The sequence below is a fragment of the Hirundo rustica genome, chromosome 5 (assembly GCF_015227805.2).
Source record: "Hirundo rustica isolate bHirRus1 chromosome 5, bHirRus1.pri.v3, whole genome shotgun sequence".
NCBI lineage: Eukaryota > Metazoa > Chordata > Aves > Passeriformes > Hirundinidae > Hirundo > Hirundo rustica.
In genome coordinates this window covers 53,781,646-53,806,783 of record NC_053454.1, presented here as the reverse complement: position 1 = coordinate 53,806,783, position 25,138 = coordinate 53,781,646, and the positions used below count along the sequence as shown (strand labels likewise).

The window sequence follows — 25,138 nt, the reverse complement described above, 5'->3', positions numbered from 1 at the left end:
AGTTATGATTAGTTGAAGCCCAATAATATGCTCTGTTACCTTCTGTTAAGTTGAGCAAGGCTAAGTTCTATCAAGTTAATTTTGTAAATTTCATGTCTGCTAAGTTTCAATATTAAGTTTAGATGATGCTTTATTCCAGTTTTCAGAGATTGCTAATGACCTAATTTCACATGTGTTATTAATTATGTCTATTATCTGGAATATTCCTGATTGTTGTATTTGAAATATTCCTGATTGCTCTAAGTTTCTGGTTTCACTACATATATTTTGTTCTGTTTTGATGGTCCCTTCATACTCATAATAAAAGACATGCATCTCATTAAAAAAAAAAAAAAAAAAAAAAAAAGGGAAATTTAGCACCTTAAGAACGTTCAAATGATGCAATATGTGCATTAAAGACAACAAATAATTTTGAATAATGCGATTTACATTAAAAATTTGGAAAAAAGATCATTAAATCTAAATCCCAATTGAGTGTACAACAGCAAAGCCTAATTGATTCATTAACTTAAAGAGAAGATAGGCATTGTGGTTTTATCATCAACAGGTTAAAAGCAGTCATCTAATCATTTGATCAGGCATCAGTTGCCTCTGAGAAATGAGGCCCAGTGAGAGGAGAAATGAGTTCACCACCACCCAGCCTCTGTAATCAGAACAGAGCAAAAGTGGGAGTGCCAGAGCACGGCTGTGTCTGCAGACTTACAGAGGAAACTTGTCAACAAAAGCCTTTTGTCATCATGGTAGAGTGTTCCTACCAACCTTCTTCAACTATCCCATTTCAGGCCCTCAAAAAGACATTCACTGATGTCAGAGACCAACATTTCCAGCTAATGGACTTTCTCCTGAGCCTCAACTATTTGGACTTTAAAGCAATGGTCATTTATCTCAGTTACCCCTAGAGACACTGGACTTCAGTTCCATTTTTCTCATGCCATGAGACCCTGTGTCAGTGACATGATTGGATTTAGTAAGTTTTGTTGATTGTAATAATTTTTTAATGTATCTTGTCCCATATTTAATAGATAACCAGTAATAGCCTTAATAAGATGCAAATTGGTTTAACATCAGAACATATGAGCTTTTTTTAATTAATAAAAAAGGGGGGATGTTGTGACAGATAGAAGAATTATAAAAGGCCTCATAAAATCAGGCCTGCTCTATTAAATTAACAGCTGGCCTGGCAGCTCTTCTAAGTGTAGTTAAGCAATTTGCAAGTTCCCATGTGAAAACAATCTTGGTATGAAAGGTTGGTTAACACAACCACTTATTCTTGGGTTGAAAAACAGGTGCACAATAAGAAACAATAATATCTGTTCCAGGAGAACCCATATAGGAAAAATGTACACAACCTGAATCTCAGCACGTACACACAAATCACTTTCTGACCAAAAAATGTAGTAAGAAAACTGCCAGCCAATGGGTGCTGCACACGAGGTGTGTGAAAACTGTGTAAAATAAGTGATGTGAATAAAGAATTGGCTTTTCCCGCATGAAGAGAATGGAGTCTCGGCTCACTTATTACAATACACTTATTACAATAATTGTAGAATGAGAAGCTGTACTGTGTTACACCTGAAGCCATAGCAGCTGTATCCAGGTCTGTGGATGTGTGTTATCCCATCTATTCAGTTGGAGGAAAAACTCCCTTATTACTTGCTGTTGGAGAATATGTATAAAATACAGCTTAGTGTTTTTTTTTTTTTTTAATTTTATTTTATTTGTTTTCTAAAAAAAAAAAATTGAAAATTTCAGCTCATTGTAGTCTATGTCATTCAAATCCTCCTCCTCCTCCTCATCTGCTGTTTGGTTCTTCTCCACCTGGCCACCCGGTGGGGCAGGCTGGTTGTCCACGGGGTCGCTATCAGAGGTATCAGAGTGGGTGGTGAACCCGTGGCTCCACGGCCCATCCCTGGCACATACCCCAGGCTGCAGGCATGGCCAGGAACGGCTGCTTCTTCTTGTTCATGATGGCAGTGGTGGCGAGAGCTGATTCCTTCCCCAAGCAGCAGCTCCAGCCTTCCTCCTCCAAAGCTGAGAGAGCGCTAGCAGCTGCCACAGCTTTATAAACCTGCCCAATTTTCGTGGTATCTCTGCCCTTGGGAGAGATACTCCCAGAGAAGAGAAATGCAGCCACATATGCCCTCCTCCTCTGAGCTTGGCCACCTGTTTTGTTTTCCTGAAGTACCCAGTTTTTGTGAAGTACCCAGTCATTAGTGGTTCTTAGCAGGCTATGGGAAAAAATTCTTATAAGTAAAAAGGAGCAAAAGGAAAGAAACGTAACTCCCAACACCAGCAAAACAGATAATTTATCAGTACACAGTGCAAACAGGCTTTTAAAAATAAACAGAGAAAACATACTCCTGGGAAGCCTCAGCCCACTGAAAAAATGCATGATTATGAAAAAGAGCAGAAATTGTTTTTCTGATCCATTTGAAGGTGTCCACGCCCCGATTCAGCAAAGCATGCAGACTTTACTCCATTTTAATTCAGCAACATCCCAAAGGCATGCCAGCTTGAGGCACATGCTCACCCAGGCTTTTGCCTTCTTGAACTGGGCCTGAACAATATAAAAATGCGCCAGTGCTAAGGACCTTTTGGTAACCCAGCATTCTTTCTCATCCCACACTTCCACCAGCAGAGTGATTGTGCAGCCAGCTTGGCTCAGCTGCTTTCCCTAAAATAACTAGGGAGAGCTGACAATGAGAGAAAGGGCCTGCAGGAGCAGGCAAAGGCACAACTCTGGCTTCCTGGGCTGCCCTGTATCGGGACAGGGGTTTACCCTGCTCAGGCTTTCCTTCAGAGCACTTTTTGAGCCCCATCTGTTAGCCCAGTTAACACACCGCAAGGATCAGAGGTGATCCCATCTCAGCACCTCTGAAAAGCCAAGCCCTGGGTCAGCACACAAGTCCTCCAGACTGGAAATACAAAATTCAGTCTTTGCTGGTTTTATATGGAACAGGCAATTCTGCAATCAATAAAAAACAGAACAAAGCCGTGAGTCCCCACCCCAAATGCTTTCACTAACACACATCTCTGCCTTACCCAATGTCCTAGAGTGACTTCATGATGCTTGTACCCCCAGTCATCTGTTCTGTTTATGCTGGATAGTAAGTTCTAAACCTTTAGGACCCAGTGAGCTGAGCTACACCCCACAAAAAAGGAGTTTCTGAATTCGCCGTCTCTTCAGAACAATGAGAGGTTTTATTGTTTGGTATTGTTCGTTTTTCTATGTTTGTGGGTGCTTTGCTTGTTAAATAAATAGGTTTTTTCTACTTTTCTCCAAAGAAATATTTTCCCAAACCAACTGGGGGAATTTGCCCTAAACCAGGACACCCACCCTGACTAGCAAAGGGCACGTGCAGCCCATGGCCACCTTTGGAAGAGTTCAAGGGATCCTGAAGAGACCAAAACAGCAGCAATTTTGGCAAGAACACACGCAGCACACATGGCAAGTGAAAGGGGATAAATCTAAGTACCACAACCCAAATACAACTATTTGTGAGCCCACTTGCCCTTAACAAAGAATAAAGAAGTTGTTCTGGGAGTCCTCTTGGCTCCCCTGGTGTGACATGCATGAGGCCTGGCTACAACCAGCGCTGGATTCCATCTTGGCTATTTAGCTTCTGAACACTGGCAATGATCCCCCGGGGAGCTGGAAAAGGCATTACAGAAGTGCCCTCCTTGTGGAGGTGGAGCATGGCTCAGGGCAGACCCAGGGGTGCACACGAGCCTCTGGAACAGGAGAGCGAGCCCAGGTGTCCCAGGATGGTGGAACTGTGAGCCCCCAGTGACTTGGTGTCCCTGAACTTGGGGCCTCTCTCTCCTTCAGGCAGCACCTGTTTGTCATGAGCACCTGAATCAGGCATCCCACGACTTTCTTTTCTGAAAGTCATAAACAAATTTGAAAACAGTAAATTATGAAAGCTTGCTCTTGAGACAGGTGCCCTTTCCACAGGCAGAGCACAGCTCCAGGCTCTCAATTCCCTGCGGTATCCTCTGTACTGCCATACTTTTTACACTGGGAAGAAAATCCAAAGCTCTGCCGCCACCATCGGTGTTGCTGCAGCAGCCCACACAGGGGTGGCATGCACAAAAGAGAAAATTGAGGTGAGTGAGTGAGTTTTTGGGACACCCATGTGGACTGTTCAGCCTGGGCTCAGGTGTCTGTATCACAATGAAGCACATGTACTAACAGGGTGGGTCTTCCAGATATCTACCACATATTGACACCAGATATTTAACCACCCACCAAAATCCCAAGGGATTCTGACTTAAAGCTTTGAAAACCTCTTCTCTTTCCCGTTGCCCAAATGTGGTCAGAAGGTCTCAGTACCACCCTCCAAGCCAAAGAAGCTGATAAGAACCTGGCTGCATGGCTCCTTTTCTTTACTATCCCAAACATGCAGGTACTTCTTTCCTACTTTGGTTGAATTGGCCATCAAAAACCTGGGAAGAAAACTCAACTCAATCCAGGGCAAAACTGCAACTCACACCAGCTCTGGCTGATGACCAGGAGATTATTACAGCATTTCTCTAGAGCAACAGAAGATGCTGGACTCCAAACAGGTCAAAAGTCTGAGCAAATTTTTACTGTAGCTACAAGGGAACAGTCTTGGTGCTGCCTGACCTGTGCCTTAACATGAGATTGATCAGGGCACTTATGTGCATCCCTCTGTTCAACTCAAGTAGAAGCTATTTGATGATTTCATTACTATAAATCCTATTTTGCCTCTTGCTCTAATATCCTGGGGGAAAAAAAAAAAAAATTAACAGCATGGCTGGCTTTGATATTCTAAATATTACAGGATCTGTAAGCAAATCAATACAGAAGGATCCCTTCAGTGCAGTCACTGAGCGCAGTGTTGTGTCTCCCGCATTGGCAAACTCCATTCTGGGCATCAGGCCTGGAGAAAAAGTGGGCAACAGCAAATGTAGAGGGTGACAGAAATCCACCTTTCCTCCCTCTCCCACCTCTGGGAATGACCCTCCAGTTCCCAGGGAGCTCCTCAGCTCTTCCCACTCAGGCTCGCGCTGCATCCACTTCATGCATTTGTCCGTTTAGTGCTCTCTCCTCTTTGTTTATTGGCAAAAAACCATCTCCTCCTTTACATGATCTTGGAGTTAATATCTCTCTTACTGATCAGGACTTCCAGCAGCCTCAGCTTGGCCTTAACCTGCTTGTATTCATTGTACTCTTCGGCCATGGGAGTGCGGTCTTCTTTCTGCACATTCCTAGAGGGAGTGAAAGCAGGCCATGAAGATTTCTGTAACAGGAAGCCTCCCTCTGTCCACCAATAAGACCTACAAAGCAGCTCCTCTCCTCCACTCCTGATAATTTATTATCAAAACGTTTATTCTTTAAAAAAAACAGCAACCCAACAAACCCCCAACAAAACAAGGGGCAAACAAGTTGCTCTAACCAAGTGTGGGATGCTTGTGTGCTGAGGCTGAGCACAACCCCACAGTTCCAAATGCAAAATCCAATTTGAAACATGCCCTGCTTCTCTGAAATCACCAGCTCTGCAAAACAGCTGGAAAACACTTCAGGAGCCATCCGAGTGTCAGCCTGTGAGCCTGGCAAAATAAAATACAGCCTGCCCTCGCTTGGCACCACAGCACTTACATGAACAGGCACACTCACAAAAAGAAAGATGGTATTGGATCAGATTGCTCCTGGCTTACAGGAAATTTTTAAGTCTTTAGTGATTTTACAAAAGCCCCTAAGGATGATTGCTGGTGGCAAGAAAGAGACAAGATAATTTAAGAGTATAAATATATGAAAACATTCTATCAGCTCATTAATGAGGGACATTTTCTTAAAACAATAAAACCAGTTATACTAAAGCAGAAATACTTGATAAAACTAATGTCTGAATACCTCACAGACAAGCAAGAAGAAGACAGAAATCACTAGGGAAAAAACTGGTTATTTTAACACTGAATAACTCTTCCACCATTCTGAATGTGGGTAAAGCAACAATAATGATTGTGCAGAGGAAATACATAATACTGAATTCCGGAAACTTTGCATATTTGGAGATCTTTCCAGATGCAAAACAGATTAAAAGTAGCTGAAGAACAGAGAGGCAGCTGAGAAATTGTTACCTTCCATTTTGTCGGAAAAAGTTATCTTCAAAGTCTCTCAATTTTTTTCTGATTCGCTTTTTCTCTTCCCTGACTTCTTGGAGCTGCTCTAACAGTTCAGGGCTGTTGGGTTTAAAGATACATGAGATTATCCATACATATGCAATAAAAACGCAAAGATACAGCAAACCTACAGATGTTTAATTGTACGTATGCCAAGCAACGGAGCTGCTCCTGCAAGCAGCTCTGGCAGCCTCACATTACTTGAAACAAAAAGCTCTCTGCATTTAGTTTAGCAAAATGATCAGTCTTAAGCTGTAGCCTCCAAGGTCAAGTGTGCACTTCAAAATTTACCATTAACTTCTGTGAAACTTATCTCCTGCAGATGGGTCCAGGTTTGATGACTTTAATAAGATCAAATTCAACTTAGGGCTACCACCCACATGTGTTTGCACCAGACTTGAAACTAGAAAAGCTAGTTCCACTTGACCTCTCCAAAACATGAAAAACCTTCTGGAGTGCAGGGTTTTCATCACAAAGGCTTGCCACTGGTGCAGTTACTATTTAGTGATGGAATCCAAAGGTGCATAAGCTAAGTATCAGTATATCAGTATCAGGACAAGGTAGTTTCTTCCCAAACCCTTTCCTATGAGGGTCTATTGCATTTAAAAATGAAACATGAAAACTTCTGGCTCAGATCATAAATAGAAAAAAAAACCCTAGATGCTTTTCTGACAAATAAAATGCTATCTTAGCAAGAAATAACTTTTTGCAGTTGCATGTGAATTCAACATACATGGATGCTTCATGGAGATTTGAAAGCCCCATATCCTGACTGCTCCTAGATGGCATCTTGTCATCCACTGGGGAAACAAAGCCGTCAGCATCATCTTCTAGTTGATCCAAGAAGCTGCGCACACTGAAATCCGTTTTTATGGTAATTGTGAGATCCGGCTTCACACTGCTGTCCTCCTCAGACCCCTCCTCTTCTTCCTACACACAGGGACAGAGCACCCCCAAAACAAGACAGGTTATTGCTGCCCTTCTCAGGAACAGGCTCCTCCTCTCACCACATGCACTCGGGAACAAGAAGTGGAAAGGCAGAGCAAACACTTCAATTGCCAAGCAATACACAGGACACCAGAAGACCATCAGTAAGACACCCTAGAACCAAAGCATGACAGAGAAATTACCACCACAAACTCAGATTGGTTAACGAGACCTAGAGCGGCACAACTGAGTGCAAAACATACTTGGGGTCCAGAGCAACCTGTTGCTTTGTTTATTTTATGTATTCTGAGGTAAATGAACTCGTTTACAGTTGTTATGCATATTGTCCAAAGCACACCAGCCACCCTCTGCATGTCCCTGCAAACACTTCCCAGCACAGAGACTGCCAGGTTAAAATGTGGAATTTTCTCTCGAAATATGCAGCTCAACAGCTCTCTCTAATGGCCGAATTAAAGATCTCAAATGCTCATACAGTGATGCCAGCGAGCTCAGATGAGTCTTAAAACTACCCAAATGTGGGATATGATTGACTATAAAAGGACTGCTGCTGCTAACATGTTCAAACATCAGCTCAGACCATTTTGCTGGAATATACTAAAAACTGGACTGGAAACTCTGCACACTGCAATTTCCCATTTCCTCAATGCACTGATGAATTGGTTGTGTTCCAATTTTTTTTTACAAAATTTATAGGCATGAGACTTGAAAGTCCCTGCTGCACTTGGTATTCACCAATTCACTGTGCTCTCAAAAGTAAAGCTTGTCCTGTGACACTGCCCAGAAGTAATTATCAGAGAATAAGGCCCAGTCTCTTATGTACAGAGACATTTCTAGAAGGCAGTTTTCAACCTTAATATAAGGAATGAGGCCACTTAAAGGCAGCAAATGCCAGCATGGACAGTAAATCTCTCAAATATGTATGTAAGTGTAAATATATTTATTTTACAGCCATGTAACTCTAGCCAGAAAGGATCTAAGCACATGGGTATCTTTAGAAGCTTTTAGAGGCTAGTATCACTTGGTCTTCAAGACAAAAATATATTGTACAATATACTGTAGGATCAAAAGCAGACATTTTCTTGATTTGTTTTTTCATGTAATTCCTCGTGAATAATTCAATTATTCCTAAGAGACTGCTCCCATATTTCAAGCAAAAAGGGAGAAGGTAACACCAGGACCTGGCTTAGTGCCATTAAACCCACAAAGTCAGTGATTTATAAATGCATAAATTTAAATTAAATTATAGTTTGCCCAGAGTTTTCTTTTTAAGTTAAAGCTCTAGGACATGATGACGCATTGCAAAGCCACAGGCTGAGAATTACAACCAAGACTGAGGCTGGAGGGTGAAAGAAACATTATCTGGGAAGTAGTTTTGAGGAACAATAATATAAAAAGATATAGAGAAGTCTGAATGCATCTTAGGAAAATCTGCGGGGAACTCGTGGAAGTTGAAGCAATATTTAGCACACGATTGGACAAGACCCATTTCTCCAGACATCAATTGTACACTTTAAACAGAAAGCACAAACCAGCGGCCATGAACTGTTCTTAAGCCCTACCAACAACTCCAGGCTGAACTGAGGAGGGGAGACCATCCTTCACTGCCATTTCCCTGTCCCCAGGCGTGTCACCCTGCCCAGCCTGGGAAGGGCTGCAGCAGCACAACACGGATCCTGCTCTGCCGTGCAGGAGGATTTGCTAAGTCAGCCTAAGCGGTAAAAGCAGCACACTTTCCTTTAGAGGAATCTCTCTGGCAACAAAGGAGGAGCTCCCATGCCCTCTTCTGGGAGAGCTCCTGGAAAGAAATCCAAGGGACAATTTCCATAAAGAGCAGCTGCTTCTGAGGACAGATGCAAGGTGTTTTCCTCACAAACGGCCAGGAGCCTGTCTTGCCTCACTGCAGACACCAGCAAGCAGCTTAGGAGCCAGCCTCCTGCCACACGAAGCCACAGGAGGAAAAGAAAATGTGGAAATTTCATTTAGACCTCAGAACCAAGACACTGCATCTGGTTGTCACGAGACCTCTCAAATAATTTTGCTCTTAAATACAAAGGAGCGAATTAAAAGGACTCCTAGCCAGAACTCCAATAGAAAAGGCCCTCTAAGGCCTTCCCTTTAAAAGGTCTCACAGAGGAACCTCACCTTAAACCTGCAGCAACATTTATACCTTGAATCAGAATGATTTTCATCCACGAGACTCATTCAGCATGCACCTGCTTGCATTTTTAGGCAATCATGAGGCATTCCAGTCACAAATGTCAAATCCCAAGAGTACCTTACCATCAGCACTCCCACAAAGCAAGAATCCCAGCCATTTTTTTCAACACAACATTCAAGATACTGTACCAAAATGTTTGGTAAGGTCACCTCAAAACACCTTTCAAGTTTTTAGCCAACTCTCCCAAATGCTTCAAGAAAAACTCACCCAGAAACACACAAATACTGACATTGTCAAGGGCCTGTCAAATATTTCCCTGCCCGAAGTGGACCTATGCAGGAGCTAAGTTCTGGGGCCTTTTGCCATTTTCCTGTCTTTATTTCTGAGTGTAGTTCAGTTCAAAGCTGCCAGATACAGCTTGACAGAGCTCCATTTAAGTGCTGATAGGCACATCATGTTAACAGGCTTAAGGCTGTCATCCTGATCTTCTGCCAGAAACCCCTCCAGGTTTGTATTCCCTGCAGGACGCTGCTGAACTGGTTTGGTGCTGCCCTGGCACAGCACCAGGCTGCGCTGGCCATCAGAGATCACCGTACTTGACAGCTCTAAGTTCTCACACTGGGTGCAAGCAGAGGTGGAGGAAAAAAGGGACCCACTTAAAATAAAAATACAGAAGCAAACTCCCTCTCCACCAGACCAGTACTGCAGATTTGATCCAGTGGTTATATAGAAAATACTAAGAAGCTCAGTGATCATTAACCAGCTTCCGAACAGCAGCTTAACATCTTCAGTCTGCAATCTGGTATTAAAGAATATGTGCCTCAAATAGTCCATTAATATACAATCTACTGGACTCAAATCACCTCGGATCTCTAAGTCTGCAGTATTTACATTTAACCAAGCTCTGGCTGGATAACAGAAATATGACCCTAATGTGTTGAAGCACTTCTCTCCCTCGTTACACTGCAAGGGCACAGAAAGCAAGCCAGGTCTCAGCTCCACGCTGCATGTCCTGGTCTGCTGGTGGATTTTATTCCTCAGGGGAAAGCCCAGCATTGTAGCAACGTTCCCCATCCCGAATTTCTACTCCACATCGGCACAAGAAGAAACACAACAATGCTGCCATCCAAATCTGACCAAGTATCAACCAGCAGAACCACGCTGTTCTTACTTCCATCCTCATTAAGTTAAAAACACCCTGCACAAGGTGGTGAAAAAGAGCCTGGATAAAATAAAGGGAGGGGAGCAGGTAAGGATCCCGTAAGTGCCCCGGCTGGCTCCACGTGCCAGGGTTAGTTTTGCGAGAGCTCATTCCTGCCACGGTGCTGTGTGCAAGCCACAGAGCTTGGGAGTGAGGGAAACTACTGCAAAACAAGTTAGTGTCTTTTAAAAGAATGGAGGAAAGCAAGAAAAACAGCAAGGTACAGGGGTAACTGTGATTTTTTAATTTTTTTTTTTTAAGCAAGATAAAATATATTATGTGCAGATGGAGGGGAAAGGAGAGGGATGGGAAAGAATGCAAAGCCAAGGAAACACTGTAGCCTTATCTACAAGGGAAGAATTTGATCAGAATTGGCGAGGCTTAAAGCAGCTACTGATTTTTCAGGAGGACACTGCAAAAAAATCAACACTGATAAAAAAAAAAAATCAATCAACCATTCTCTTTCATTGGTATAAGGGGAAAGTTGATGCAAACGGAGCAATTAGTTAGCAGCTGGAGGTCTTCACCTTTATCTCCTTGAAGAAGGAAGCTGTTTCGCCCTCGATAATTGGCTGCAGCAAAGGGCTTCTCCGCTTGCTGGAGGGGGAACCCTGTGACAGGTGTTAACAAGTATGTTACATTGTGAACCCCTTTCTCCTCCACCACCTGCTCTCAGCTCATTCTCACCCACACATTCACTCTCAGCTCATCGCTGGACCATCAGGAGAAATATCTTTCTCAAAGAAAAATAGGCCTGGCAAACCCCCTGAACCTCGGGCTGTTTTCTCTCAGGATGTTGCTTAGCACAGGAAATCACTGCCAATCTGCTTTTAAAAAGAAACTTGGATGATTATTACCTGGGTAGTGACTAACAAGGCAAAGGCTGCAAGAAAATAATCCCCAGCCCGAGGCCCATACACACACAGAGCACTTGGCTGGCTCTCCTAGAGCTACAGGGTAAGCTCAGCCAGCCTCTCCAGATCTGCTTTCCAGGAGTCTGATTTCCCACTGAAGTACCTACTGATGTAGAGATGGATTTTCAAGTGTATCCTGTCTCTCTATTAACCTCTCACTGTTCTCACTCAGAAGACTGGGAAAAAAAACCAGTCTCATCTATCCTCTGCCAGCCTCTGTGGATTTTCAGTTTTGTGTCTAAACAGGGCCTGGGCTCTCTTTGACAGCTTTGCATTAAACTGCCCATGCAAACCTGCACAGCTTCCTCCTCAATTGTCTGCACTGTCTTCACAGCACACATTTTGGGGACTGCTTTGCATATTTCAGCTTTTTATTTTATTTTAAATGCAGGACCAGGAACACCTCCCAGTACTTGCAGAAAAGAGCCCCACTGCTCAGTGGCACTGCACTGGGTAATGCTGTGCCAGCCTGTTCACTTCACCGGCTGTCTAGGGAAAGTGGGCAGGACATGAACACTGCCCAGGAAGACAAAAAAAAGGTCCATACATGACAGACAGAGTAAACAGGAACTTTGATAAAAGAACTCTCTTTCCATAGACAAGCTTGAAGTATTCTGTGTGGGTTTTTTAGATTAATTAATTTTTAAAAACTAGACTATGCAAGTCATCTAAAATTAAAGACAGTGAATATTCTCCCTAGAGGGGTGTATTGGGTTCCTTAGTGGTGGCAAACACCACCTTGAAAGAGGGACCATCCACCACTCAGAGGATCTCTTTAATACAAATTAAGTGTTAGAAGGCTAAGGGCCCTTTCTTTCAGCCAAGGACACACCTGGCATCTCCTGTGGGATCTACTCAAGTCTGTGTTCTTGTGTACAGGAACCCTGTACACACAGCCCTGTGGAACCAAGCAGCACGGGAAGACCTAGAGCTCAGCGTGGGTTGGTACGGAAAAAGAAGTGAGGCTGTAGCCAAACAGAGGATGGATGAAATAACAGCAGCAGCCCAATGGAAAGAGAAGAAACAATACAAAGTGAGATGTGCCCCACAGCTCACAGATGGGCACATTAAAGTCCCTTGAACAGCTTTGCCCAGCTTCAGTATGAAATGTGTCATTGATTCAGTCATTTGCTTGATCTTTGAGTGGTAAGGGAGGTTGGGACTTAGCCTTAGTGATTGTGTTGTATGCCAAAGTGTGGTGATTCCTGCTTCCTCAGCTTGAAACCAAAGAAATAGAAGCAAAAGAATGCTCTACTCACAATAATAGGGATGGTGTTGGCTCTGGAGAGGATCTGCTTGACCAAACGATACCTGTCATACAACGGCTTCATCACCTGCCGTTCATTTTTGGTAACCTGAAAAGGAAAAAGAGGAGACCTCCATGAAGCCTGCAGCAAATAGTCCACTCTAGAACTCATATGCCTGTGATCACCCTGAGTTTGAGGGGCCTTGAAGAGACCTGTACTGGAATAACAGGAGAGCAGCATTATCCCAGAAACTCCTGTCCATCACAGCATTGGCTGTGCCCGGTGCCAGCTGCAGCTGTGCGTGGGTGTCCTGTAAAGGGGCTGTAAGAGACAGGTGGGTTAAATAACCAGATAGGGATGAGATGTCCACGGCACAAAATGACCTGCAGAGGCAGCACTCTGTGCTTGCAGTCACGTCTGCCACCGTAAGCACAAGATGAGCTTTCCCATCCTTGTTCTTGTGGCCAGCCCTCAATAGCCACGTTCATCACCCATGAAAAGAAAGCAGCTGCACTGACTGGATGTTGCAATGTGAGGAGATTTCCCTTGAGTACGGTAAACTACAGATTTCACAACGGCTGACTTTTTGGCTTTGCTAATCCTCCAAATTTCCTGTACAAGCCAGCAATTTTTCCTCTTTTTAGCTCCCTAACCTTGTCCTCCATCCCTCCTCACAGGCACCTTGCTGGAAAAGGATTCACTGCAATGCTTAGAAGGGATGAAGGTGCCAGGGCTGTGTGGCATAGAGAAGAAACAAAAGTGCTGTGATGTCCACCTCATCTTGTTGTGCTCCCTCCCTGGTTTGAGAGCATTACAAACTGTGTGTGTTCATTTCTGGTTTTCTTTCAGATTCAAGGTGGGTTTTATTTCTTCAGTGTTTTCTTACAGAACATTAGAAAAGAAACAAAATCCTCAGCAAAACCTGGTCATCATTCAGCACTGTCTGACCCACATCCTATAAGTGTCCTTCCATTAGATCTTTTGTCTAACTTTAGATTATAAAGCTCTTATGAGGAAGCTTTAACTGATGTCATGCCTTTCTACTTGCTGCTAATCACTAGAGCACCTGAACAACTGCCATATAAAAGTCAGCATCAACAGCATAACCCCTAGGGAGCTCTGTACAGTCCCTCTTTCTACAACAGAAACAGGAGAAAAGGAAATACAGCTTGAGACAGGGAGGCAATTTTAAACTGCCTTTTATTTTGTCTGCAGTTGACTTTCACTGGCATAATCTTTCTAAAGTTTTTACACCCACCTTCCAGAGAAAGAGACGGGTTTGGCTTGTGTGGGGCAGAAAGGCTGTAAGTGTTGCCAGGAGTGGGATGGCAGGGATGAACTCCAAGAATCTAGAGGTAGCATCCATCTTCCTCCTAATAACCAAGCCTGTGTTGGGGGCAAATGAGCCGGGAGGAAAAGGAGGAAGATCTTTATTCCTTTTCTGGTTCAATGCAAATACCCCCAGGCCTGGTAAGGGGCATACAGAGGGGCAGTCTGAGCTCTGGGGCCTGAATGTCCCACACCCCAAAGCATAGCAGGGCTCCAATTCCTGACAGCTTCAAGCTGCCTGTTCATTCAGTAAGCAGCTCACATGGATTAGAGGGATGTGAGCAGCATCAAACAATTCACTGAGTCCTCTTTGTGTTGAGTTTTGTGCTGATGTGCCTGTACTCAATTGCACTGGCTAGCAAGTTGCCTCCAGCTTTGGACATTTCTCTGCAACCCGTCCAGAATACAACGAGAGAAACTGGGTAACCTAAATATATATATAACACTATTTCTAGCTTTACAAGATTAGCAGTTTGTGGAACAGGAGGTGTAGCACTACTGTTGGCTCTGACAGTCTGTTACTTGAAAAGCCCCCAAGACTATGATGAGGCTTATGTTGAGGCTGAGAATCAAACCTTCAATTAACAAATTCAAAGCTGATTAAGCACTGCTCTGTACAGAAAAATAAACATAAACCTTGGAATGGGCACAAAGTCCTTAGGTATGCTGAATAATGGAAAAGTTAAACAACATCCTTCAGCGTCTGAATACCAGCGTGGAGGAGCAACACAGAGAATTAATACAGGCGTTGGAAGTGAAGTGTATGAGCCTGTCCTGCAGCTCATTTACACCAGCAAACTTTACAGAAAGGATATTCTGAAAGTAAATGTTTAGCACATGGACACACTGTCTCGTAAGTTAAACATAAGTAAGACCAGTAAAACCTGAGTGTATTTTGGGAGAATATCAAAATGCAAAGAGACTGTTTGAAGAGTGGGGCCTTTGACACAACTCTGGAGCACACTCCACATGGCAAAAGAGCAGTAGCTGAGAACACACCATTGCTTACATTGTTAGAGCAGCTCAAGAATTTCTGAAGAGACAGAATTTTGGCTCAACTAAAACAGTTCAGTTCCACCTTTGCAGGTTCATCTATCACTGGTGCAGAAAGACCCAGTTGCACAATAAATCTGAGCTCCATTGTTTTTCTTGTTTAGTTAAATATCTTTAAGGAAAAAAAAAAAAAACCAAAAAAAACCTTGGCTGAACTAACCCCATTCTCCTCAAGCTCTCAGTACTTTTCCACTGCTGCACTGCCAGGAGCTGGGAACAGCAAAAGCTGATCAGTCTTCCTTGCCATGCAGTTCAGTGTTGCTAGGTATAGTCGGCTTACTTAAAAACAAAACAAATTAAAAAGCCGCTGTGTGAATGAAGCATTGGAAAAGGTAGGTGGAAATAAAATTATGCTGACAAGATAGGCTCTGGGCTTGTTATCTTTTTGAACAGACTGAAGTGAGTTCACTTCAGTAAGATGCCAACTGTTGATTTATATAATTGTAAAAGCAGAGATCTCTCACAGAGATCACAGGGAAGGTTAAGGGAATCCCCTCACGCTGCCCTTTTTCTATTTTGCACAAGAATAAATCTGCCTGTCCTATGCCATTTTCAGTTGCTAATACAGTTGTGACTGTCCAATATTAGCACTCCACAAAAGCATTTAAATAAATTAGTGAGAATTTTTTAAAAAATTGGGTAAAGAAAGATATAATTTGGAAGGAAAATATCAGGAATCTCGTGCAGCAGCAGAATGACAGATTTGTGAGCTGCACCAATCAAGTACTCCTTATAAGCAGTAATTTGTTGCTCCCAAGCCACTGCTCAGGGGATTAGCAGCACTCTGAAATTAAGTTACTTTACCTATATAGCCGGTCACAAAGATTATTATGTCATCAGTGAAAGAGAAGGAGGGACTCATAAAAAGCCAACTTCGTGGCCTGGAAGCCACTGTGTTTCTGCCACAGCAGGGATCAACAGGAGACAGAAATCAAAAACTCAATTCTCTGTCTTCACAAATAAGTTGCCCTTATTAAGATCAAATGTCCAAGAAACCTTATGCCACTGATACCAGTAAACTGCAAACTTCCTGGCTGGATGGGGGCCCATGCATAACTATTCCCTGTCCATTGGGCCACAAATTGTATATCTGTGGAACCTGATGAGCACAATGCCAAAATGATGCCCAGTCAGCCTGTAGGCTCTGTCCTGCAGGTGTCTGTCCAGCCCAGTGCTCTGTGAGGAAATCACCCTGCCTGGAACAGTCTCCTCAGCAGCTGTGGAAGTGAGGGGTCAGGGAGGTGGATTAGAGGGTGCACGTGTGGTTTGGAAAGCAAGAAGTTTTAGTGACCTGACATCAAAGTGGCACATTAGGGGCATCATTTACCACAGACAAAGACATAGAAACAAGTACTTTGAAAAAAAGAAAAAAAAAAAAAGAAGAAGAAGAAGCTGCAGTACATACCGGTCTGCCATGAATGCCTTCATAATACAGCAAAGCTTTTTGAAGAGCCACTTTTTCAGCTGCTATCTGATCTCGTGTCATGTCCTATGAAAATTGGCACAGAGAGAGAGAAAGGGAGGAAAAGAAAAAAAAAGTCAGATTCCTGGACTCAAAAAATACTGATCTCTGTGCCATATCCAAAGTAACATCATACCATCTTTACGTTTTAAAGATTAATCTCTACCTTCCAGTTGCCTTTTCCCAGCTATATTACGAAAGAGACTGTTAATGTGAGTAGAACCCTGTGCTCAATGCAGGCAGATTAAACACACAAACCTTGCATATGAAGGTATTTTATGTACCTAAAGCAGATTTACAGATTATAAGTGTGCTTTGAAAAAACAGCACTATGCAACTTTTAATGATGGCAGCTCTTTTTCAGTTAAGATCTGAAATGTAAATTCTACAACAGAACACATCTGTTTTCTCCAAATTTCTCCAAATCTGAGACAAACTCCAGTACCTCTTGTAAAGCTTGACACTTTTGCTTTGACTGTCATAAACACACTTTACCAAGAACTGAAGTGCAGTCAGATTGTCTCTTTCTGCCAATTCTGCTATGGAGTGAAAAGCTGTAGCAGACAAGAGGGGACAAAGCCAAAAAAACCAAAACAAACAACAACAAAAAAAGGTAAGAGAGTTAGAGAAGACTTCTCTAACTAAGTTGGCCAAAATTCCCCCACTGAATTTGCCTGACATCAAGCCTTTTCTTGCCTGACATCAAGCCTTTTCTCCCTATCACAGCACCAAATGCTATCACAGTCCCTCTGTAAGTGGCCAGGCTGCAGATTCTTGCTACAGTCAGAAAATAGTCAAAACACACACTGTATGTTTTTCTTCTGTAGATCTAGCAAACAAAGATAATACTGTCTGCCTCACTCTCATACAGCACTGCACAATTTACATGTCAGCAGACTCAAGGACTCCATTTCCAAGGCTGCCAAAATCTCCGGAGCTCACATCAGACACGAAGACCTCCCTGCTGATAACTCTCAGAGATTACAGCAGCTAACAGAGCTCAGTGTGAAACCCCCAAGGTTAGCAGAAACACACCCTGAGAAACACACCCTGAGAAACACACTCAGTTTTGGAGTGAACAAGGAGCAAACAGATGACACAACCTCCAGAAGCACTGGAAGACTCGGAATTTGCCAAAAACCTTTGGATGTAACAACCAAAATAGCCAAACACAGGGCAGGAAAAAATTGCAATAATTCAGAAACGTTACTAGGAATATGCAAGGGTCAGACAAAGAACACAAGATGACAAACAATAGAAACCAAGGTCTGGGGAAAAAAAAAATAAAGATACTAAAGGCAGAGAGAAAAGAACTAAAGCAAATGAGCCCAGAATAAAGGCTGCAGGCTTTTTAACAAAATGTATAAGACCACAACGCTTTCACAAGTGACTGTGTAGCCACAAGCCTTTACTTGCACTTAAAGGCCTAAATCTGACCTGTCTACATTGTACCTTAATGTCTTCAGGTCGATTTGTCTCTGCTCGTTTCTCTTGAAGCTTCTTCTGGATGGTGTCAAGGGTCACTTCCACGGCAGGCTTGGCAGATTTATCTGACAGGTCTTGTTTCTTGTCATCCTCCTTCTCCAGCTGAGAGCCAAAGCTCTTAGGGAGCGTGTTGCTGCGCTGACGCACAACGGGGCCAAGGTCTTCCTCCGATATCTTCAGTTTTGACTCTGAACAGGGAAAGAGGAGCAATTTTTCATTTTTAAAATGTGACAGGGTCAGGATCATTGCCTCACATCAAGTCTAAATGAGGCAGAGTCGAGCTACCCCGCAAAGGTGCACCACTGACGGCTGCTCACCTTTAAGTTGCTTTCGGAATTTGGCCAAATCATTTGTCCATTTGAGCACTTCAGGGTTGGCTGCTTTGTCACTGTGGGAAGGCTGGGAGGAAAGAAAACCCATGCTGAATCTGTGTTAAACTACCAGGAGAGATTCACTGAAACAAGTGTGTGGCACCAAGGGGTACAGTGGAATTTGGAGCCAGCACAGAGCACAGGCACTGGCTTCTGACTGGCAGCTGCACACTGGCAGCTGACCAGCCCAATTCAGACCTGGCTTTAATTGCTCCTGCCTGTCAAAACACCCTGTCTTAGGGGCATCAAGAAACGGATTTTCTTTTTAGAAAACACAAAACATTTGATGCCAATGATTAAGTTGTAGGAGTGACTCAGAAGGCCGGATGCACATTGGAATCCTTGTGTCTATTGTTTCCTAACAAGAGGGTACCTCTAAAATAGAGGAAACCTAGCATGAACAGTTGGGAAAGTGTTATGACACATGTATCCACACTGAAGGCTGCCTTACATCCAAAGGCATCAAATAACCCAAATTCTAGGCTACAGCAAGCTCTGAGCATTTCTTTCAGCCTTTCCTACTGCAGACAAGATCTTTCCAGTACAATTCTTTGCCATTTAGATAGCCAAAGATGCACACACGTAAAGCTGTACAGTTCCTTACAAAGCTTTCTGTGCATCACAAGGGTGTGTCAGAACAATTAAGAGTCCAGTATGATGCTGCTCAGCAGCACTTGACTGTGGTTCCTTGCTCAGGAGTGAAGGCAGCTGCTCTCTCTCCTCGGCAATGCACAGGTGTCCTGGGATTACCATCATGCAAATGAGTTCAGCAACGGTGCTTCCCATATGCTGATGTTAAATAAATAAGCAAGCAGAAGTTGAACACAGCTATTCCTACACACTGTCTTAAGCAGTGATTGAAATCCTCTGAGTCCAGCAGCCTCCCTCTCTTGTGTTGCATGGATATTGCATAACACCTGGAAAGGTAATCTGCTCGGTGTGCCTACATATTTCGGGGGGGCAGCAGGCCTTCTGCCTTTCTTCTGCCTTTTTTTTTCCTTTCCTTGTTATAAAAGCTTTCAAGCCCTCTGTATGTTTGACATATTTCCCTGGTGTCCCTCTGCATGCTTGACCCTCTTCCCTGGTGTCCCTTCTCTTTGCTGCTAATGCATACATCTCCACATAGATGCTTAACCCCTAGAGACTCACTCTGTATTTCCTCTCCTCTTCGAATTTGTCCTCAAATCTCCTGATCTTTTTCTTCAGCCCCTGAATCCTCCGGGTGAGTTGTGCAGGGGTAAGGTCTTCTCTGTCATCTTCATAAGATCCTAAAGACGAACTCCGTCTCCTGCCAAGAGCAGAGATTGCAGGAAAAGCTTATCCAAACGGCCACGGTACATCTTGACGCAGAGAAGGCCACTTCAACATTGTGTAAATAAAGGCAAGGCCCACAAAAGTGAGAATGTTGTGTTGCTACTCTGCAATGACAGCAGAAGATGCTCTAACAGCCTCTTTCAGCAACAGCAAGTCCCTAGATATTAATGCAGAAACCCAGAAATTATTAACTAGAAAGAACTTTTTAAAAAATATCAGTTCCCTGTGAGTAGGGACAGAAAGCCAATGCCGCATGGCCGATCCAAAGAGATGCTGCTCGATGCTGCACGTGAAAGTCAGCACTGGCAAATCACAACCCACCTCATGAAGGAATGAGAATTGGGAGGAGAAGGAGGCACTTCTGTATCATCCAGGTACTGTTGGCTCTGTCCATAGGCATAGAAGCGAGGGGACAGCATGGGATCGCTGTCCTCATCCAGAAGCTGGCGAATCAAGCGCCCGGCCTGCGGGGAAAGGCGAGCCTCATCTGAGTCTAAGCCGTCTCGCTGCCATGAGGAGAGAGCAGGGATGGGCTCTGGGAACAGTAAGACAAAGGCTGGTTTTATCAGGTTTGCTTTATATGTAAGACAGACTCCAGGTCACTTCCTAATGAACCTTGACCTGCTCGTCCTGCACTGTGACTCTTATCACCAGGCATTCTCTGGTCACTACTCCCATCTGCCCTGTGTGCCAAGCGTTACAAAGCCTGGCCACAGCAGGTAACCTACAGAAATATAAGTCATCTCTTAGGTGCAACAGAAATCTACCCAGAAGCTGACCACCAAATGAGGCAATCACCAGTTAGCACCTTTGAGGAAGAAGTTATGCTGGACAGAGAGCATTACTGGCACACGGTATATAGAAGAGGCAACTGGGTTCCAGAAGGAATTTTTTTCGGTTTCAGGATGTACAAATGCTGTAAATGAATAGAGTATTAATGGTTCTCCTACAGGCCCCAGCACTCCAATGCGACCCTGTTGCCTGCTATTGGAAATTCAAAGCCTGGGAGTAAGCATAGGTTCTTCTAATGCGCAAGCAAAAAGTGCCTCACATCACCACCTGTTCCACAGGATGCTTAGCCCACATATTAACAATTATAGTAATATGGTCTGAGTTTCCCCTTTTCCCTTTCACATGCTGCTTACAGCATGGTAGGAATGTGAGGAAATCTTCAGCCCCCTGGACAACCTAACCAGCCAAAAGTAAAGGCAATGTTGTACAGGGTGGTGGTGGAGTGGGGGAGGAAGGCAAACCCAATTTAGCGCCGCCGATTAGCATAACAGAGCCCACGGAAAGCAATCGCCTCAATCTTGTGATCACTCCCTCCAGATGCCATAAGGAGTCTAACATTTTGTGTTCAGATAGTTTACTAAGCTGATTTGCATGCTCCTACTTAAACTGTCTAATCCTGTGGTGCTAAGAGCCAGGCTTTGAACTTATAAATCTAACAAATAGCTCTAGAGTCAAGTAACAAAACAAAAACGTTACAGAAAGCTCCCAGACCAGTCGCAGAGCTACAAACTAATTGTTTCCTGTGCCTAGTGTGTCTATTCTTCATTCACAAGGAGAGGGGGCTTTTGAAGTTAAGACTTTATGGATAAAAAGCAGTGTTTCCTTTTTGCTGAACAAGGTTAATGTCTTCACAGTTCTGAGTGGATTGCATGAGGATTCCCCTGCAGAACCTGTGTGCTGTTTAACATTCCCTCTCTGCACAATTTGGGCAGTGGGAGATCATTGCCGATGCAGCAGTGATGGGTCAGTGCTGTTTTGCTTGTGCACATCTTCAAGTGATGCTCTCCTCCTTCTGCCTTCTTCCTTAGAACATGGATACAAATAGCACACCTCTGCTTAGAGGCTGGTGCCGCATGCACACTGATGTGCTAACCTGAAAGGGGTGACAGGAGGTTTTTGCACAAGCTTTTTGCATAAGAGCTCCTCAAAGGTGTTGTGGTAATCACGCATGATGTACGTGACTTTGTCCAAAGTGGATTTAAAACCAGATAGCATGCGACATTCAGGGAATTGCAGTGGCTCAAAGAGCCTCTGATCAAACCCCAAAAGACAGCAAACCACTTTATGTAACCTATTTGAGACCAGGGTATGTCTACTTTCTTTTTTGCTGATTTCAAAATACGCCCCCGAAACAAAAACTCCCATTCCAAAGAAGAAAGTACTTAAAAGGAGAAGAAAAAAAGGTCCTAAAAGGAAAAAAAATCCAATTTGAGACTTGGCAGAAGAAATGGCTGCTATAGAAAATCAGCTTTCTTTAACACTTGCTCCTGGAGGACCTGACTCTATGGGTAATTTTGTTTCCCTTGCTGACCATACACATTTAGAAGACAAAACCTCAACTAGACACAAAATGGCTAGACTCCTGAGAGGAACACAGCAATTCATCAAGGAACACATTTAGATATGTACAATTACAGATTTTATCTACATCGGGTCACTAAATGGACCAGAGCTGCAGTCCAACTGCCAGGCCCTCCAGCTGGAACCACTGGGATTGCTGGATCACACAAACACACAGGAACCCACTAAGGGTAAGCTGCTGCTTCTTCTGACAGTGCACAATCAATTAATTCCTCCTTAACAGGATGCATAATATCTTTTGTTATTCATTTAGCCAAGATAGCTATCAAAGCACTGAGCTTTTTCTGGATGCTGCTGAACTCCTGGACTGAATGGTTTTTGAAGTATCTGCTATGAAGTCCAGTTTTAAAGCACCCACTTTCACGATTTATGTTGTCAGCCTTTCCCCTTTCTACTAATTGAAGAACAAAATCTCAACAGAGATTGTAAACATTTCACCTTTTCTTTGCCATGGACTTGACAGCACAGTTACACTTACTCCTCTTCTGCACTGAACAGATCTCTCCTGCTCAGGGAAAACTCTCACTTTTCTACTCATCTCCACATTATTTCCATGTACTATTTTTCCCCCCGCTTTTCAGAATGACAACTTTTAATGGAGAAAAAAAGAAAAAAAAAAAAAAAATTGGGGGGGGGGAGGAATATTTAGTCACCATGGCTGTACCAGTGCAGAGAAAGCCTGAGAAAAATTTGAATGCCTTGGTCAGACTCTCTAGGCATTTCTTCCAGGCATGCCTTTTCTAAGCTGGCACAGAAGCAGTGAAGTGTGTGCTGGTAGTGAGCCTGCAGTCCCTCAGAAGTGCTGCTCTCCCTCTCAAAATCCCAGGAGAGGCTCACCTTTCAATAAAGCTGTCAGCCATCAGCCAGGTGTGGCTCTGCAGCACTCGGTAGGCACACAGAGCATCGCCCATGGCAGTACAACCTCTCTGCCAGCCTGCTGCACAGGGGGCTGGAGATTTTAATAAACATGAACCATTAAGTGCTTCACAGGAGAAGAGAGATTTATTGTATCAAACTGGCGCATTATTGGTGAGCTCCCAGCCATCTTGCTGACAAAACCTGAGGGGTTTTTTTGTTGCTACCCCGTATATTTGCCACAGGGTTACTGGGGGCTGCAGGGCCAACAGAGGAGTGTCTACACACAAATAGCACTTGAGATGCAGCCAGCAAAACGCCACAGGCATCTCCTGTTTCCCTCTCTGCAGCCACACAGCTCATACGTGCTGCTGACACTGCTTTTACACACACCCATCTGTCAAGCAAACGAGGCCAAATCTTAGTTACTGTAAATTGAAGTAGGTCCAGAGGGATTAAAAAGTCTAAACTCATTACAACACCTGAGGTGCTAGTATCAAATGCCACTTGAAAGACTCCAGAAAGACCTCTCATAATGGAATGAATAAAGTAACTTAAAACCCCATGCAAAGCATTCACTAGCTCAGTAACAACCTATTTTCTTCATCTTACAAATAACTATGAAAATATCCTTGTTTGAATACATCAGCAGGCATTCTTCCTACATAGATCAAAAGAATAGCCCAAATACAGCACTACCACACCTTTTCACTCAGTGAGATGACACAGCTCTCAGCTAGCAAGCAAACTTTGTTTATATCATGTCATAACAATCAAAAATACAATTTTAATATTTTGATAATATTCAGTAAGCAATGCAGTTTTTCTTGATACTTAGTAATAAAAATAGGATGTGCCTCATCACCTTTTGATTTCTTATGCTGTAGAGTGTTACACACAAATACACTGTTCCATCTAAGTCCACAGTGTTGGAAAAAACTAAATTCAGTTCCCTTCTGATATACTATATGGATTTTTCTGCTTTATTTTGGTTTTTTTCCATGGGAAAGCATCAGTTAAATCAGTGTCAAAACTATTTGTAGATCAGCTTCACCCTCAGGGTCTCAAGCGCTGCAATACTTGAACTCAAACTGCGTTTTCAACCTCTGCCTTTTTTTTTTTTTTTTTTTAAGCTTGAAGAAAAATGCCTGCTGATTGTTTCACAAGTGCTTGTTACTGTAAACTCTGCTTGAAATCTCAGCTACAGAACTTTTTAAAAGTGTCAGTAATCGGGTGACATCAGCAGCAATCACACATCATATCGATTTACTGAGCTGCCTTGCTCAGCCCAATCTGCTGACAGGGCCAGCCGCTGCTATGGAGAACAACATACTTCCAGATTTTCCTTGAGGACAGGATAGCAAATTCTGGGCTTGAATTAGAAACATTTGGTGAGAAATCTGCACAATAGCGCTGGCCTGTGAGGGAACACTCTGTTCTCCTCAGTCTCTGCACCCGATTCAAACGTAATCCACAACAATTAGAAACCTTAGCTGTGGAAGCAGCTCTGAACACGCCTGCTCCTACAGCCATCTCAGCTGGCATCACTGGCCAGCTTAGCAGGCAAACCCAGCAGTCAGACATTACATCCCAGTGCACAGGGACAGCTCAGTCCACACCCAGGGAACAAAACTCCCCGATCCACGCGTGCCAAACGCACACTGGGAAAATACTCCTGGACCACGGGAAATGCACTGAGGCAAGGAGTTCAGCACTTGAATTGTGCTGGGGCACTGCTCACGCCCTGAGTGCTGCGTCAACAGCCTGATGATTCCTACACAAGGCTCTATACTTAGCAGGTGAGGGGGATGCAGAAGGCAGGCACATGGCAAAGTGTGAGGCTATGCATTGCGGGGAGCAGGGAGAAAATGTCTCTGTCCTCCCCGTGCTCAGCTGTAGGTAAAGGGAACACAGCCTGGAGAAGTACAGCAAATCTCTCCTTGTGTACAGATTTGACCATAAGGTGAAAATTATGGGAAAAAAAAATCTGGTAGGAATTACTTCTAGTGCAACATGAAGGGCACAGCACCCTGCCAGCTCACCTGGCAGCTGTTATCATAGTTCTGTGCCCCTGAATGAGGGCTCTTAAGGCAGCTCTGCTCTTTAAAATGATGTAGAGCCTGCCTGATGACAAATAAAAGCTAGTCAATGGACAAGGTTGTCTTGTGTAATTTTGCGCCCATTGTTGAAGGCTCTTTCCTAACATCTGACTGAAGGCAGTGACTCTACAGCTGAAGGCAAGTCCTCAACCTGTAATTGTCCTCACATGTCACTTGTGAAA

The 25,138-nt window shown here is 43.6% G+C and overlaps 1 protein-coding gene across 5 annotated transcripts in view; it reads right to left on the bottom strand.

The window, feature by feature from the left end:
• Nucleotides 1-2,289: 2,289 nt before the first annotated feature.
• Nucleotides 2,290-25,138, bottom strand: part of FAM13A (family with sequence similarity 13 member A) — a 146,261-nt gene continuing 123,412 nt past the window's right edge. For 3 of the 5 annotated variants that reach the window (XM_040064094.1, XM_040064093.2, XM_040064096.1), the window contains 10 exons: nucleotides 19,951-20,164; nucleotides 19,465-19,603; nucleotides 18,262-18,343; nucleotides 17,912-18,132; nucleotides 16,403-16,486; nucleotides 12,628-12,723; nucleotides 10,982-11,065; nucleotides 6,881-7,077; nucleotides 6,106-6,207; nucleotides 2,290-5,232 (listed from right to left, as the gene is read on the bottom strand). In XM_040064094.1, the coding sequence (XP_039920028.1) occupies nucleotides 5,106-5,232; nucleotides 6,106-6,207; nucleotides 6,881-7,077; nucleotides 10,982-11,065; nucleotides 12,628-12,723; nucleotides 16,403-16,486; nucleotides 17,912-18,132; nucleotides 18,262-18,343; nucleotides 19,465-19,603; nucleotides 19,951-20,164 (1,346 nt within the window). In that variant the 3' untranslated portion in view covers nucleotides 2,290-5,105. The remainder of the gene's footprint in view (nucleotides 5,233-6,105; nucleotides 6,208-6,880; nucleotides 7,078-10,981; nucleotides 11,066-12,627; nucleotides 12,724-16,402; nucleotides 16,487-17,911; nucleotides 18,133-18,261; nucleotides 18,344-19,464; nucleotides 19,604-19,950; nucleotides 20,165-25,138) is intronic. The other 2 variants (XM_040064095.2, XM_040064097.1) reach the window with 1 other exon arrangement.